The sequence below is a fragment of the Macaca nemestrina genome, chromosome 3, assembly GCF_043159975.1.
Source record: "Macaca nemestrina isolate mMacNem1 chromosome 3, mMacNem.hap1, whole genome shotgun sequence".
Lineage (NCBI taxonomy): Eukaryota > Metazoa > Chordata > Mammalia > Primates > Cercopithecidae > Macaca > Macaca nemestrina.
This window is the reverse complement of record NC_092127.1, coordinates 33,823,357-33,838,072: the sequence shown is the minus strand read 5'-3', so window position 1 is coordinate 33,838,072 and position 14,716 is coordinate 33,823,357. Positions and strand designations below refer to the sequence as shown.

Below are 14,716 nucleotides of genomic sequence, written 5' to 3'. Positions count from 1 at the left end.
AATCTCTGGGTTTCATTATTTTGTGGCATGAACATTCCCTGGAGTCAAAAATTTAAGTCAATAAAAATCTCCAGTTTATGCCTCAAAATTTTGCCTGTTTAATTTCTAAGCCAATAGTTATATAAAATCCATAGGAGTCTAGACTAAATTAACAAAAACTGAAATAATATCCAATGTATGGGAGCTATCTGATATGGACCAATAGTCTGATCAAATTTTTGGAACCCCCACCCATTCTTGTTTGTCTTGAACCTGGAGAAAATTCAGTACCTGATTCACACTGAAGAGCAAGCTCAAGCCTCTTCCAGAGACACTCACTTTTCTCTTTGCTTGGATAGTTTCACCATGATTAAAAGTAAAACAATTTCCATATTCAGTGAAGACATGTCCAAAATCCTCCAATATGTAAATGAACCAAAAAAAATCATCAATTTGATATTTTTGTCACCTCTGAAGTTTGCTATAACTTCTTTTTAAAAAAGCACAAATATCTAACAAGACTGCAGAAGTATCAGAGAGAATAGTCTGATTTATATGTGTTTTCAATGATAGTTTCTTTTGGCAATATACATTTGTCAACTTGCATGTGATTATTTAAAGGAGACATTTTTATATAAAATTAAGCATGTATTTAAAACATTTTCATAAATTACTTTTTTTGTATTTTCCTGAAGATATATGGAAATGTGTTTTTACCTGTGGAGCACTACTACAGCATCCTTTCTTGGAGGAGCTCCGCCTTCTGTGACCTGTATGGTCACAGTGTGGCAGTCAATCATACGACCCTGCTCCTTTGACCCTCTTTTTCCAGCCACTACAGAGGTGTGCATGGGACACAAGCTGGGCCAAACTTAAACCTCACCTTCTTGCCTCAGTGATTGGTTCAAGAATTGATATGTGTCCCAAGTAGAGCTAATCAGAGTCTTCGGTGAGGTTATTAAGTGGATACTGGAGTGCTAAACTCTGATAATGAAAGTCTAGGGGCAGTCAGCAGCCATTTTGGTGAGATGGGGAGAACTCATACAGAAAGAAGCCAACCAGAATTATGAGATGGAAACAAAGTCAGAATCTTAAAGATAGTCTTGGAGACCATTGGTTCAGCATTTTTCTGAAGCCAGAACTACTGTTGGAGTTTCCGCTTAATTAAGCCAATTCATTACTTTTAGTCTTCAGTTTACTAGAACAGAAATGGGTTTCTATAATATGCAACTGAAAAATTTCTCTAACACGAAATTTCTTGGTAGTGAGTTAAACATGTTGGTGAATAAAAACAGCATAAGAGAGCTTACTTTCCAAGTTAAGAGTTTAGGTCAGAAACTCATCTCTGTGAAATGTCTCTCAGGCATTTTTTTCTGCTTATTGTGTGCTAAGGTGGCCTACCAAAAACATAAGAAATTGTATCCAAGAACCAAGAATTTGTGTTTACTTAGACTCCCCTAACAACACAGGCTATGGAATTGCTGATACAGGAAATATGGCATCAAATTGCCTATGTAGTTATTTATTAATAGATTGCAGATATATCTAGTATTTTATCTTAAATGTAGATTAACTTTATAAACAATAACAGGATTTTGTATTAGTTATGTATTTGTTTTCTATTTGTTATGAGTGAGTGTATATTATATAATATATAATAGTTATTATATATAATATATAATAATAATACATAAATTTTTCATAGTTAAACACTGGGATCCTCTTATTTTCTATAGTCTCTAATGCAATACCATAAGCATATAAGCAGAGTGATGGATATTTGGTGATTATAAAAATACTATGTTGGAATAAGTTGTTTGTTGATGAATAGAAAAACTTAAAATATCCTCCTGTTAACTTGTTTTTCTTTTGGAAAGACTATACTACAAGAAAGGCAATCAAGTTTTCTCTTTTCTCTTTCCTTATCTAACTGCTTGAAAGAGGAAATTTGTCTCATGTGTATTCCATACCCCCAATATCATAAGGCTGAGCTAATGAAATAGAATCTGTAAGGAAATTTGGATTGATTCACCATGGGAGTAAATGCCGTGGGAGCTCAATGTGAAACAGTGTAGTAAAGGAACTTATCACTTTGATTATATTTGAAGAATAGAAAATCGTTACCTTTGGGCTACATGGCTTTCCAAAGAAATCACAGTCCAACAAAGTGCTGTTGTCAAGATAAAAACCTTTGTTCCTGATAAATTCTGCAATGCTGAAGTTTTGGTGACTTGCAGCAAAATCAGTAGCCTCTGTAGAGCCAGTGGAATTGGCAGTAATTTCTCGAAGATGGAGGACTTTAGATACAATGTGCCATAAGAAAAAAATAACACCAAATTTGGCTACAGCATCTGTTTGGAACCTATTAGCAAGAATGAAGGCCATAGTTAGAATAATGAAAACATATAATTATCTAGAAGAGAGATACCAACATCGGGATTCTATTAGCTTCTTCTTATCTCTTACACTCTCCCTCATTTGCAAGACATTTAAGCGAAATTTGATTCCTAAGAAGTCTTTGACCCATTGTGCAATTAATCTTTTATTTGCACATGTAGTTTCGTTTACCTAGAATATACCCCAGACCTTGATCTGGATTACACCTAATGGATCTTCAAGATTCAATTTAAAGGAAGAGGTGGGAATGTATAGTTGTTAAAAATGCATTTAGAAGCCAGATTTCCTGTGTGTGGCCTTGTCCTGTGTCAGCTTAGCTAAATTATAACTGCATTTCCCAGCATCCCCATCCTTGTATATATATGAATTTCACTGTCGTGCAGGAGCTGTGGTAGCTCACCCACACTGCAATCCATCTGCTGACTCAACTTGCTGGTATTGGGCAGCAGCCGGGACCACAGCTCCTCCAGCTCCTTTGTGATCTTTTCCTTCAGCTTCTTCAAATACTGGGTTAGGTAAGAGTGCAACCTGGTAAAGATGACAACTATCCTGCAGGTCATTCACACCATCAAGATTGGAGGTAGTGAAAAAGAGACCTACATTTTGAGCTTGTATTTGTTTCCCCAACTTCATATCCATTTTCCCTTCCTGCTAGCCCTGCTTACTTCAGCCCCAGAACTAGGAACAGGCGAAAGACCGTACAAAGACTGCTTAACCAGCTCCTGCAACGAAGTGGGGCTTAATCCCTAGAAAAAAGCCCTTTATTCTGTCATTATGGTGATCCCGTTTCTCCAGCTAGGTTCTAATTGTTACAGTCGTTTAATGCTATGACTTAGCTAATTGTTTTCATTTCCCTGTGACTTAAGTTTCCTCTCTTGTAAAATCTGTATATATTAATATAACCTACCTCAAAGTGTTGTTTTAATGATTACATTAATTGTTTTTCTTAAAACTTTTAGATAGCTGCCTGGAATATAGTGAGTGTTAGGTAAGCACTTATTAAATAAATGATTCATTCTGGCCACCAAAGCAGAAGTAATCTATTTAACTTAACGACTGTATCACTTTCTAATTCTCTTATCTTGTGGGGCAATTTTGTTTTGCATTCCATATAGTTCTTTATTTGCATGCCTTCCATTCCTTTACAAACATGATCAGGACTTTCATATTTTGGATATTATAAATTTTGAAACTGAACAAATGCTCTCTCTTTAAATTGACTGCTAAAAGCATAGAACGGAATGTATATTCCACTCTTGGTAAGTATATGGGGTATGTGGTTCGTATGTTATACCTGAACCTCTTTTGTATCCCAGATTTTGTTTCTATTTTCCTTTATATTATATATCTTATTTAATATATAAATATATATATCTATATGTGTGTATATATGTACATATAAAGAGAGAAGAAAATAAAAATATTTACTCTAAAATATATTTTTTGACATATTTTGAAATGGCTGCTGCAGGGTCAGCTAAAGGAAGTGACCTTGCAAAGCTATCTTTTTTGTGGAAAATTTGCATCTGTAGAAAACGTCCATTAATACAGCCAGGCCTCCTCTTGCTAGGCATTTGCTAGGTATAGGAGACATTGAGATTCTGACACTTTTAAAAGTCTAAAAAGAAACATTTGCCATCTTGTCTCTCTGAAGAAATCATCATCTGTATAACAAGGTCATGTTTGCTAGGCAAGCCTCTTCCTTTCTCCCTACTGTAACCTGTATAACCTGTCTTGCTGTTAAAACCTGCTTTCAGTAATGTTCTGAGCCCACATCCTTTCTGTAATCTCATGATGATAAATAAGCCTCTGTATCTGGTTGGGATGTTGGGCTTTATTCTGAAGGCTCATGTGTATACACATTAAATATCATTGTAAGCCTTTTCTTCTATTAATCAATCTGCCTCATGTCACTGATTTTTCAGCATATCTTTAGGGGGCCAACACTCATGACCCCCACGATATATACATATAATTTTTCTTTCAAATTCAAGCTATATTAGGTCCTTTCTCAGTCAAGGTAGGGCATACACAAAACACAAAAATGGAGAAACAACCTCAAGCCAACATTACGTACTCTTTAAGTGATGAAAAACTGTTTTCATAGTCAATATCTAATATTGTAGCTTACTAAACTGGCTCTGATCCTTGCAAAGCTAGCCCAGATCCTAAAACTCTGTAAATATCCTCCTCAGACTTCCTGATTCCAAGGCACTATTGATCGTCTGTCATGGTGGTATTCTGTCTAACTGCAGTACATCTAATAACCTTGCTTTTCTTGGTCAAAAGTATTTCTTGGATCATTAAGGAATTAAGAGTTTACATCAGCAACAAATTTTGGCAGAAGGATGGTGTAAACCCTGTATTGAGAGACGGACCTCCAAGCTACTACAGGTTTCCAACTCCCAGTGATGGACAGGTTCCCAGCAATCCGCTCCAAAGCCCTACAACTGTGAAATCCTGCACAGTCAGAGCCAGTACTCCCTGATACATGTTCATTGGATTATATTCAAAATTATTATGCAGAGAAGTAAAGGAATTACTATACATATAGGAGGAATGAATACAATTTACAGAAAGGTTAAATAGGAGGGCATCTTAAAATATTTTTAAGCCTTTTTATTATACTAATAATATTTGAGACCATGAGAGTAATTTATGTAGATTAATTAAATTTAATAAATAAAGCCTAACCATATTAAGCCAAGGAAGAAAATTTTTTTTGTGAGAAATATTGTTTTGCATAAAACAAAAGTGTTTTCCACTGAGTTTATTTTCAATTGTATTTTATTTTTTGAGACAAGGTCTCAATTTGTTGCCCAGGCTGTAGTGCAGAGGCATGAACATGGTTCATTGTAGCCTCGACCTTCTGGGCTCAAACAATCCTCCCACTTCAGCCCCCCATGTAGTTAGGACTACAGGTGTGCACCACCATGCCCAGCTAATTTTTGTATTTTTTTTTTTTTAGAGACAGAGTTTTACCATGTTGTCCAGCCTGGTCTCGAACTCCTGAGCTCAAGCAATCTGCCTACCTTGGCCTCCCAAAGTGCTGGGATTATAGGCATTAGTCACTGCATCTGGCTTATTTTCAATTTTAATTTGAACTTCAAAACTCTTCCAAGCTTTCCTTTCAAAAACCTTGCTTAGCTAGAATTTGCCTTACTCTTTAATTTAACACAACTGGTAAAGAGCCTAGTAGAAGAAAATAACACTAAAAATATATTAATTGGTTTAAACAATTTAACATCTGGTAACCAATTAAATCTGTCCTTCTTATGTATATCAATGGTTCTAAATGTACTTCCCCAAATTATGTGACCCAAATGATTAATTTTCATCTAAAATCCAAGTTGATGCCTGACTCAGGTCTTATTTGAGTCCTGCCAAAACAGACCCATTTCTTGTACATTTTACAGTTAATTTTATGGAGAAGGAAAATGAGGAACAATGTCTGCCTTTTGTATTCTTCTTTGAGCAAATTTTAACATCTTACCTTTCTCTGATTAACTAATGAAACCTTTGATATGTCTTTATATTTGTATGAGAAGCAATGATTTTACTTTTGGTTAAAAATCCTTGAGCAATTTTTTCTTGCATCAAACAAATTTGAAATAAACAAAGAATCACAGTGATTATAAACATGAAGACCCAGTACATGAGTTCTCATAAACAATGGATCAAATAGCATCAGTAGTCACTACATCCAATTATTATTTCTGATTTTAGTGGAAGAAAATAAAATTCTGAAGTTTTTACCAAATGAATAGAAATTTTTGATGAATTTTGTGATAAACATATTTTAGTGAAAATTTCAGACACAAAGACATTTGAAAAGCACTAGAACTGATATCAAAGAACCAAGTCGCAAATATTATTAAAATTTCTGGAATTTTTTGTGAAATGTGACTTTTTATTAATTTCTGCCAATTGTATTCTTAGGAGTTTGTCTTTCTGTATAACCATTGCTTTGTGTGAAAGAAACTTTTCAAAATTAAGATTAATAAGCATTCTTTAATCAACTACAGGTAAAACCAGACTAATATGGCTGTGCTATGGAACATGAATACATGGATAAAGTTAATTTTGATGAAATCGTTGACAAATATTTATAAAGAAAGGCTAAAAAATGGAAACACAATGCTATTATTCATTTCTGTGTAAAACTAAAGAAAATATCTGAGGAGAGCCCCAATCATTTTAGAGGTTTATTTTGCAAGGTTGAGGATGAGCCTGGGGAAAAGAAAAAAAATCACAGAAATATCTGTGATCCATGATTTTTCCAAACAGGGTTTGGGGACACAATATTTAAAGCGGAAAGAGTGGGCAGTAGGGGAGAAAGGTAAGAACAAAAAGGGGAGGGTAGATAATGGAGGCTAGCAGTTGCATTCTTTTGAAGCTTTGATCAATTTCACTGAATTTACATTTTACCTGTGAAAGGAGTGGGTAGTGGAATAGTCAACTACGTATTTGTCTGGTGCTCAGTGAGTCTTCATTTTTATATAGGATAAAATAAACATAGAGTAGAGGAAGAAGTCAAATATGCATTTGCCTCAGGTGAGTAGACGGATGACTTCTAGTTCTATCTTTGTCTTGTACCTGTGAAGATAAGCTGTTGATTTACATTCTCAGGGTGAAATTCAGTACAATTTCATTTTATGATAAGGATCTTGGGGCCCACAGGATATTTCCTGTGAGAAAATTGTAATAGAGGGCCCCTGAGAAGGTATGTGCCTTCTATCTTTGTGGTTATCTGTTTAGGAACAAAATGGGAAGCGGTTGTGTGTGATGCAGTTCCCAAGCTTAACTTTTCCCCTTTGACATAGTGAGTTGGGGGTCCTGAGATTTTATTTTACTTTCACAACTGGAACAGATTTTAAAACCTTTTTTTTAAAAAAAAAATATGTCAGTGTCCAAAAAGTATTAATGCATTACTTTTTCTTATTTTTGTATTTTTTTAACATTTTTATTGACTTGAATATACATAGGTCATTTTCATTATTTGTTTGATGTCATGACTATTACCAAAAATGATTTTGTCACATAGAGGAGGGAAGTGTTATAAAGTGATCTCTGACATACACTTGGTATAGGCTCCTGGTACCCATTGTGAAAAGTAAATCCTTTCTGATAATCCAAAGTCATTTGGCAAAGTTTCCTCATCTCAGGTGTCCATTTTCTAGTCACAAGGTGGTTTAACAAAAAAAGCATAGAAATTGGGATCTATCAGCAGACTTTTCCAGTTTCTAACTTGGTAAACTCTAAGTAAATTACAGTGTTAAGCTTTACTTTTTTTTCAATAGAATTAGAGACTATGCAACTTAGAACAATGGCCTTCAAACTAGAATGTGCATATGTCTGAGTGTTCTCCTGCACAGAGAATTTTAAGGAAATAAAAGTTCCCATCCTCTTTTTACAGTGGTTCATCTCCCATGTATAAAAAAGTGTTAACCTGTCACCCATCAGAAATCTTAACATAGAATGCATACTGGTGTATAACAACCTCAGGGCTCCTAATACGGGCATACAAATTGTATTTTGCTTCAGGGAAAGACTCCTTTAAGAATTAATCAAAGCTCCTAAAATCTTGTCTTGGCCTGTCATACACATATTTGCAGCCAGGGTGAAGCTCTGCATTAGACACAGGGTATTTGACCCTTGCTTAAGACTAAATTGACAGAGTCTTAAGTAGAATAATGAAAGTTGTTATTTTTAATGTAACTAGACTATTTGTTAAGACTTCCAGATTTGGGGTTATTTGAATATAATCCACAGATAAAAATTTTAAATAATTTCTACTGGTGTATTTTAGTCAATAAAGTAGTTAAAATCTTATGAAAATACATGAAATGTTTATTCCTATTACAGTAAATCCTTATCCTATTTTATCTAATAAATATAATGATATATAATACTTACATATGTGATAATATAATTTGATATAAAATATAATATTTTTCATCTCCTAAAAATAATGAATAAATTATTTAGGGTTATGGCTAAAAATGTAGACATATGCAAGTGCAAATGCAAGTTAAATACACGGTTTTTCAAATTTTTTTATATAGCACATTAACTAAAATGTTTGAAGATCATTGCCTCTGAGAACTGAAATTATAGATTTCAGTATTGCTGAGCAATGCTGAGTATAATGTTTAAAGCGGGAATCTGAATTATCTTTCTGTAAAATTGTACTTTGGGAGTTGGAGATATCTTTAATGCCTGTAAACTGATGTTGTTTTAGTTTCTTGTTCCCTAAGGAAGAATAATTTTCTTATAATTAAGAATCTTCCTGTTCTATCACTATAACCTCTGAAATATTAAATCTTTTTTTGTTGGTCTGGATACTTACATCTAACTGAGCTAGGATATATAATCATTTTTTTCAATGTCATCTAACACAAAAGCTATAATCATTGATTTGAGATTTGAGCTATGCAAAATGGATTAGGTTTTCATACCAAAAATTATAAAAGTACTCAGATCATAGGCTATTAAATATTTTTAGACATCTTTTTCTTTTAATTTAACTGTTTTCAGTTACAAATTTCCCTATAAGCACTGTTTTAGCTGCATCCCATTAGTTTGCTATTTTGTGTCTTCATTTTCATTCATCTCAAAGTATTTTCTAATTTTCTTTGTGATTTGTTTTTGATTTCTTTGTTATTTAGGTGTGTATTCTTTAATATTTACATATTTGTAAATATCCCAAATTTATTTTGATTATTGACCTCTAATTTTATTATATTGTGATTGATAAACATATTTGAATAATTTAAAATCTTTTCAACTTACTTTACCCTGTACATGGCCTTGTATATGGTCTATTCTAAGAGCATGTGCCATGTGCACATGGAAAGAATGCATATTTTGCTATTGTTGAGTAGATTGTTCTAAGGATGTTTGCAAAGTCTAGTAGGTTTATAAGGATGTTCAAGTCTTCTATGTCTTCTGTTTCATTGTTTATTCTCTGTCAAGTTGTTCTATTGATTACTAAAAGTGGGGTATTGAAAAATCTAACTATATAGGTTAACTTATGTCTCCTGATAGATTGATCATGTATTCAACATAAAATGACAATTTTTTATATCAAGTAACATATATTACTTTAAAGTCTATTTTGTCTGAGATAAGGATATCTACTCTAGCTTTCTCATGGTTGACATACCTTTTTCCATTCTTATACTTTTAACCCATTTGCATCTTCAAATCTAAATTGTCTCTCCTGTACACAGCATATAGCTGGATCTTTCTAAAAAAATCCATTCTGATAACCTCTGCCTTTCTATTGGATTGTCTAATCCATTCTAATTTAATTTCATTAGTAATATAGTTAGATTTGCATCTGCCATTTTACTTTTTGTTTTCTCTGTCTTATGCCTTTTTTCCTAAATATACCCTGACTTGTGGCAAAACTATATCAATCTCTGCTTCTATTTCACATGACTTTTCCCTGCTGTATCTCTGTGTGTTCTCTCCTCTCCCTGTAAGAACTTCAGTCATTGGATTTAGAGCTCACCCTAATGTGGTATAACCTCAACTTATCTAATCATATTTGTAATGACCCAATTTTTAAATATGATCATTCTGAGGTTCCAGTAGACTTGAATTTGAGGAGATACTATTGAAATGTTTCTTTTTTAACAGAAAAGTTTGCCTTTTAAGATAAATATTTTTTCACCAGTTATGGTTGGTTTTGTAGGGGATAGAATTGATGGACTTCCTCACTTTGCCATTCTGGAAGTAATATCTGCATTTTCATTCAGTCAAGGATAACAGCAACCAATCTTTGTTTTTGTTAGAACACATGCTACTTAAAATAGTATGAGGCAATAGTATTGAAAATCATTTTTGGGCAGGAAAGGATTAATTTGCTTTGACTTGTTAGGACCTGGACATGTATCTTGAGTTCTTGAAATATTGACAATCATACAAACAAGCTGTAACATCTACTGTATATTGAGCACCAGTTCTAGAAGTCCCCCAGGAATGAAACACAATGGAGTACTTATTACCTTATCTAATGTAACAACAAATATGTGAAGTAGATGATATTATCTTATTTTATAAATATAAAAATTGACACTAAGAAGGCTGAGTGACTTCCCTAATAACTAAGTGGTGGGTCTTAAGAAGCCCTCCTTTCTCAGGCAAAAATCCTATGTGTGATATTTCAGGCTTCACCACAGGCAATTACAAAGCATTGCCTGGAAGCCTAGTGGTGGAAAGTTGCCCTCCTCTCAGCAGATTTGGTGTACAGTCAATAGACTGCAGTTTTCTGGAATAAGTTGCAGTCAAGGACTCAAGACAGTGGCAGTAGAGCATTGAATCAAATGTAACCCTCTTCTAAGCTCAGGGTTCTTTGCAGCTGCACTGATCACAGACCCATGGAGCTGGCCTTGCCTCTACTACATTAAATAGCTCATCATGTGTACATCAGAACATTTTATATCTTTATGTGTTTGCAAAGTAGTTCCCTCTTCCAGTTCTTCTTCATCTCCACTTAGAAAGCTCTAGTCATCTTTTAATACCCAGATTTCCATAACACCCATGATGGAGACTATTAATCTGTTCTCTGGGATTTCAGAACCCATGCACATTGTTTTATTTTATTGCTCAATTACCATATTGCACTGTAATTGTTGATATTTCTCTTTTCTGCCAATTAATTAACTTCTAACATGCAGAGATCAAGACTTTTACATTGGGCTGGGCGCAGTGGCTCACATCTATAAGTTCAGCACTTTGGGAGGCTGAGGCAGGTGGATCACTTCAGCCTAGGAGTTTGAGAATAGTCTGGGCAATGCAGTGAAACCCCCATCTGTTTTACATCTATTTAATGATAGGATTTGGGATGTTACCTAGAATATGATTGTGGAGGGAAGGAAGAAAAGAAGGAAAATAAGTGAAAGAAGAAATTAGTGAATTCTTTGCTCCCTTAAATTTGTGCTTTTAAGTGCAATTTAAGAACTTCAGTGGTTTTACATATGATAATTTCCACATGAGAAAGCTGTTTGTCAGTCATCCAAGAAAGATTACACTAGCAAATTTATAGGAACTAATTATCTTTAAAAAACTAATTTTACCTGTTCAAATTACAAAATGTCACAGCTGGGAACTCCATCTTTTCCACATACTGAACCTCAATGGACGTTGTGGTTGGCCATGTGAAGTAGTTGAGCAAGCGACTGTAGATCTGCCATGTCACGAGTGAGACTGAGCCCAGAACCACAACCAACCACAGCACCTTGCGAATTTTGCTCCGGTTCTGAACAATATTGTGTATCCCATGAAAGGAAGTGGAGATGGCAAAGTCATGGTCAAACTTCTTTCGTTCAGTGGGAGATAGCAGTGGTTTCTTTGAAAGGCAAAGCTTTATCTTTTCTAAGAGTCCTTAAGGTTTTGCCCATAAAAAGATTAAACCAAAAAAAAAGTAATTAGTTAGGAAACCTTAATGCTATCTGTAAAAAACACAACTCACATAAATTAAAGAGGTGACTCTTTTATGTGTAATTCATAAAAACTAAAAATTCATCTTTTGTTGCATGATTTATTCAGGAATCAAGAAGTGTAAGTGTTGACTACGTGGGTTTATTGAGAAGATGCTAATGCTATTCATAGAATGGCTATTATTAATGCAAATGTATTAGTGGTATGGTATTAATAGGTGACTTCCAGCTTTAAAACCAATCCACCTTCAAGAAGTTGGTTACAACAACTCATAAACTTTAAATATTAATTCTTATTTTTTAAATGTTCTTTCTCTTTGAAAGTCCCTTAGAAGTCATGAACAAAATCAGGCTTATTCCTCTGGGAGTCATAAGTATGGCTAAAAGTAATCTGTTCTTAACTAATGTTTGTCCTGTGATGGTATAATTTATGATAAATGTAGCTTTCATTCTTGTATTCTTTAATGTACGACTATTTTAATTTTTGTTGGTTGTTTAGTCAGAATGTTCAGTGTTCAGTTGTAGTGTTAGTTTAGTAATCTATTTTCTACCTCTTCAGGGAATGAATTCATCCTTTCAAATCTATCAGGAATCAATCAATAATATTTATTGATATTCATTGGTGAGAACCAGGGAAGGTAACACTACATTTTTTTGGCAATATATGATATGTTGAAAATTTTCTTTTGGTTAAATTTCTTTCCATTTTTTCATAGGAGAAGAGGCAAAGAATCCCTCTGTTGAGGGAAAGGTGCAATACAGGTAAGAGCATGAGATGGGCTTCGCAGTGGAAGATCAGGCTTCCAGCCCATTCCTCTCCTCTTATAACCTGCACATCTTTGGCCAAGTTTCTTAGTCTTATACCTTTTCTGTCAAATGGCAGCAATGGTATCTGCCTTATGAGTTTGTTGTATTAAATATGATAATACCTGGAGAGAGCTAAGCACATTATCCAGATCATAATAAGTACTCAAGGTTATTAGCTATATTTATTATTCTGCTAATTTAGTGGTGATGTAGTAAATGGCAAAATATTCAGGAATTTTAAAAAAACCTTAAAAGTGTCTTAAAAAATTAGTTCTTAATGGCTTTATATATGTTCATAGTTATGTGAATTAACTTTTATATCCTTTGCCCAAAATAATACTTTTGGAATATAGGTATTCAACTATCCAGCATTAATTTACTTACAAGAAGTTTAAAGCTCCATTTATTATTAAATCATTATTTAATACAACATAAACAACCAATCAATTAGCTAAGCTTTTTATTCAGTTATAGGACATATGCTATAAAAAGGTGTCTATTAACATTTTCTAAGGGAGTTCATTTCATTCACTTACAAATTATATGATTATTTTACAAATCATATTATGATTATTATTCACTAAGCAGGAGAGCCTGTATTAATATAATTAGCTTGAAGTTGGACTAAAATCTTAGAATAGCACCCTCATTAATGTTGTTTTTAGTATAAAATTAATGAACATGTATCAACTAACTGGCACAATCCCAGAGAAAAATCAGAAACAAGAAAAAAGTTATTGTTACTAATTAGCAAAATATATTTAAATATGCTCTTTTGTGTATTCTTTAGTCTTTGCACATATGCAAACATATGTGAAGAATTTACTCTGATAAAAAAACAACAGTCTCTGGATAATTTGTACCCTTCCTACAATAGGGATCAAAGCTATTAGAAGGGGAAGACTAACCTAGTAACTAGCTACTGACAAGCAAAGTATGACTAGTTGCAAGCATTACCCAAAAACATTTAACTTTCAAGTTTGCCTGTCAAAAATCAGCCCGTTTAATATAGATCGAATCCTTGACAATTGGTTTGGCCTCTCTGGAGAAATACTAGCTATTTTCTAGTGTTTTAATAGAGTTTTATTATTATTATTGTTTTAGGTGAATGTATGACTGTCAGGAAGATTAAAATTGGTTTAATAAATGGTCCACTAGTTTTCAAAGCAGAAGCTTCTTACTTTCCTGACTGAAGTATATACAGTGTAATTATGACAGGCAGACCTTGCATTGAGTGCTGATCAACATAAAAGCATTTTGAGGAACATCAAATACGTTTTGTTACATTTTAAAAATAAAACCTGCAGGCCTACGATAAATAGAAACCAAAAGAATCAAAACAAAACAAATAAACAAAATCAGATTCTAGCATATAGTAATATTTAAAAACTATTTTTGAGTCCCTCTTACAAATAACTTTTTTTCTAAGTAACTAAAACTATTCATTTTTGTAACATTGGAAATAAAATTTCCCAATAAGAAAAAAACTACCTCTTTTCTTACTTCTGGCCTCTAGAAATGAGAATTATTACTGCTCTGAGGAGTTCACTCTTTACTCACCGTTCTCAGCATACACTTTTGATTTTTCCGTCTGCTCCATTTGTGATTTCAGTTAAGCAAGAGTCCTCAGGGTAACCCAATTTTCATCAATAACAGTATTCATTTTGTGGCCTTTATATAAAATACAGCAGTTGAGGTTGTAAAACATGGAAGCAATTTAAATGTTTGTGTTGCTATGTTTGGCCTCATAAAGCACATAATCTGAACCAAAAATGTTGACAGAACCAGGTATGGGCATTTATGAACTGAAGAGAAGCTAACCCAGAGTAAAAAGCAAAAAGTATCATTAGGAACCCATTTTCTCACAGTTAAAGGGACAATTCCTATCAAATATCTGTAGTTTAACAGTGGCCCCTGACCAGGCTAGTTGAAACTCCAATGACTCACCTGGGAACGTCTTCTTAGTTTTTCTTTTTACCTTTGTCTTTATTCAACTTCAAATCAAAATGCAGCTGGAATAAATTTTTTTGTGGGAGAGGTGTCTTCTCTTGTTGATGTTTCTTTCTTAGTATCAGAAGCTGTTTCTA

The 14,716-nt window shown here is 33.7% G+C and overlaps 1 protein-coding gene across 1 annotated transcript in view; it reads right to left on the bottom strand.

Moving 5' to 3' along the window:
• LOC105488613 (acid sensing ion channel subunit family member 5) overlaps positions 1 to 14,280 on the bottom strand; it is a 36,526-nt gene extending 22,246 nt beyond the window's left edge. Inside the window, exons 1-4 of the mRNA XM_011752836.2 lie at positions 14,190 to 14,280; positions 11,460 to 11,766; positions 2,104 to 2,341; positions 271 to 396 (exon numbers count right to left, since the gene is read on the bottom strand). Coding sequence (XP_011751138.2) covers positions 271 to 396; positions 2,104 to 2,341; positions 11,460 to 11,766; positions 14,190 to 14,229 — 711 coding nt within the window. The 5' untranslated portion in view covers positions 14,230 to 14,280. The remainder of the gene's footprint in view (positions 1 to 270; positions 397 to 2,103; positions 2,342 to 11,459; positions 11,767 to 14,189) is intronic.
• Positions 14,281 to 14,716: the final 436 nt, after the last annotated feature.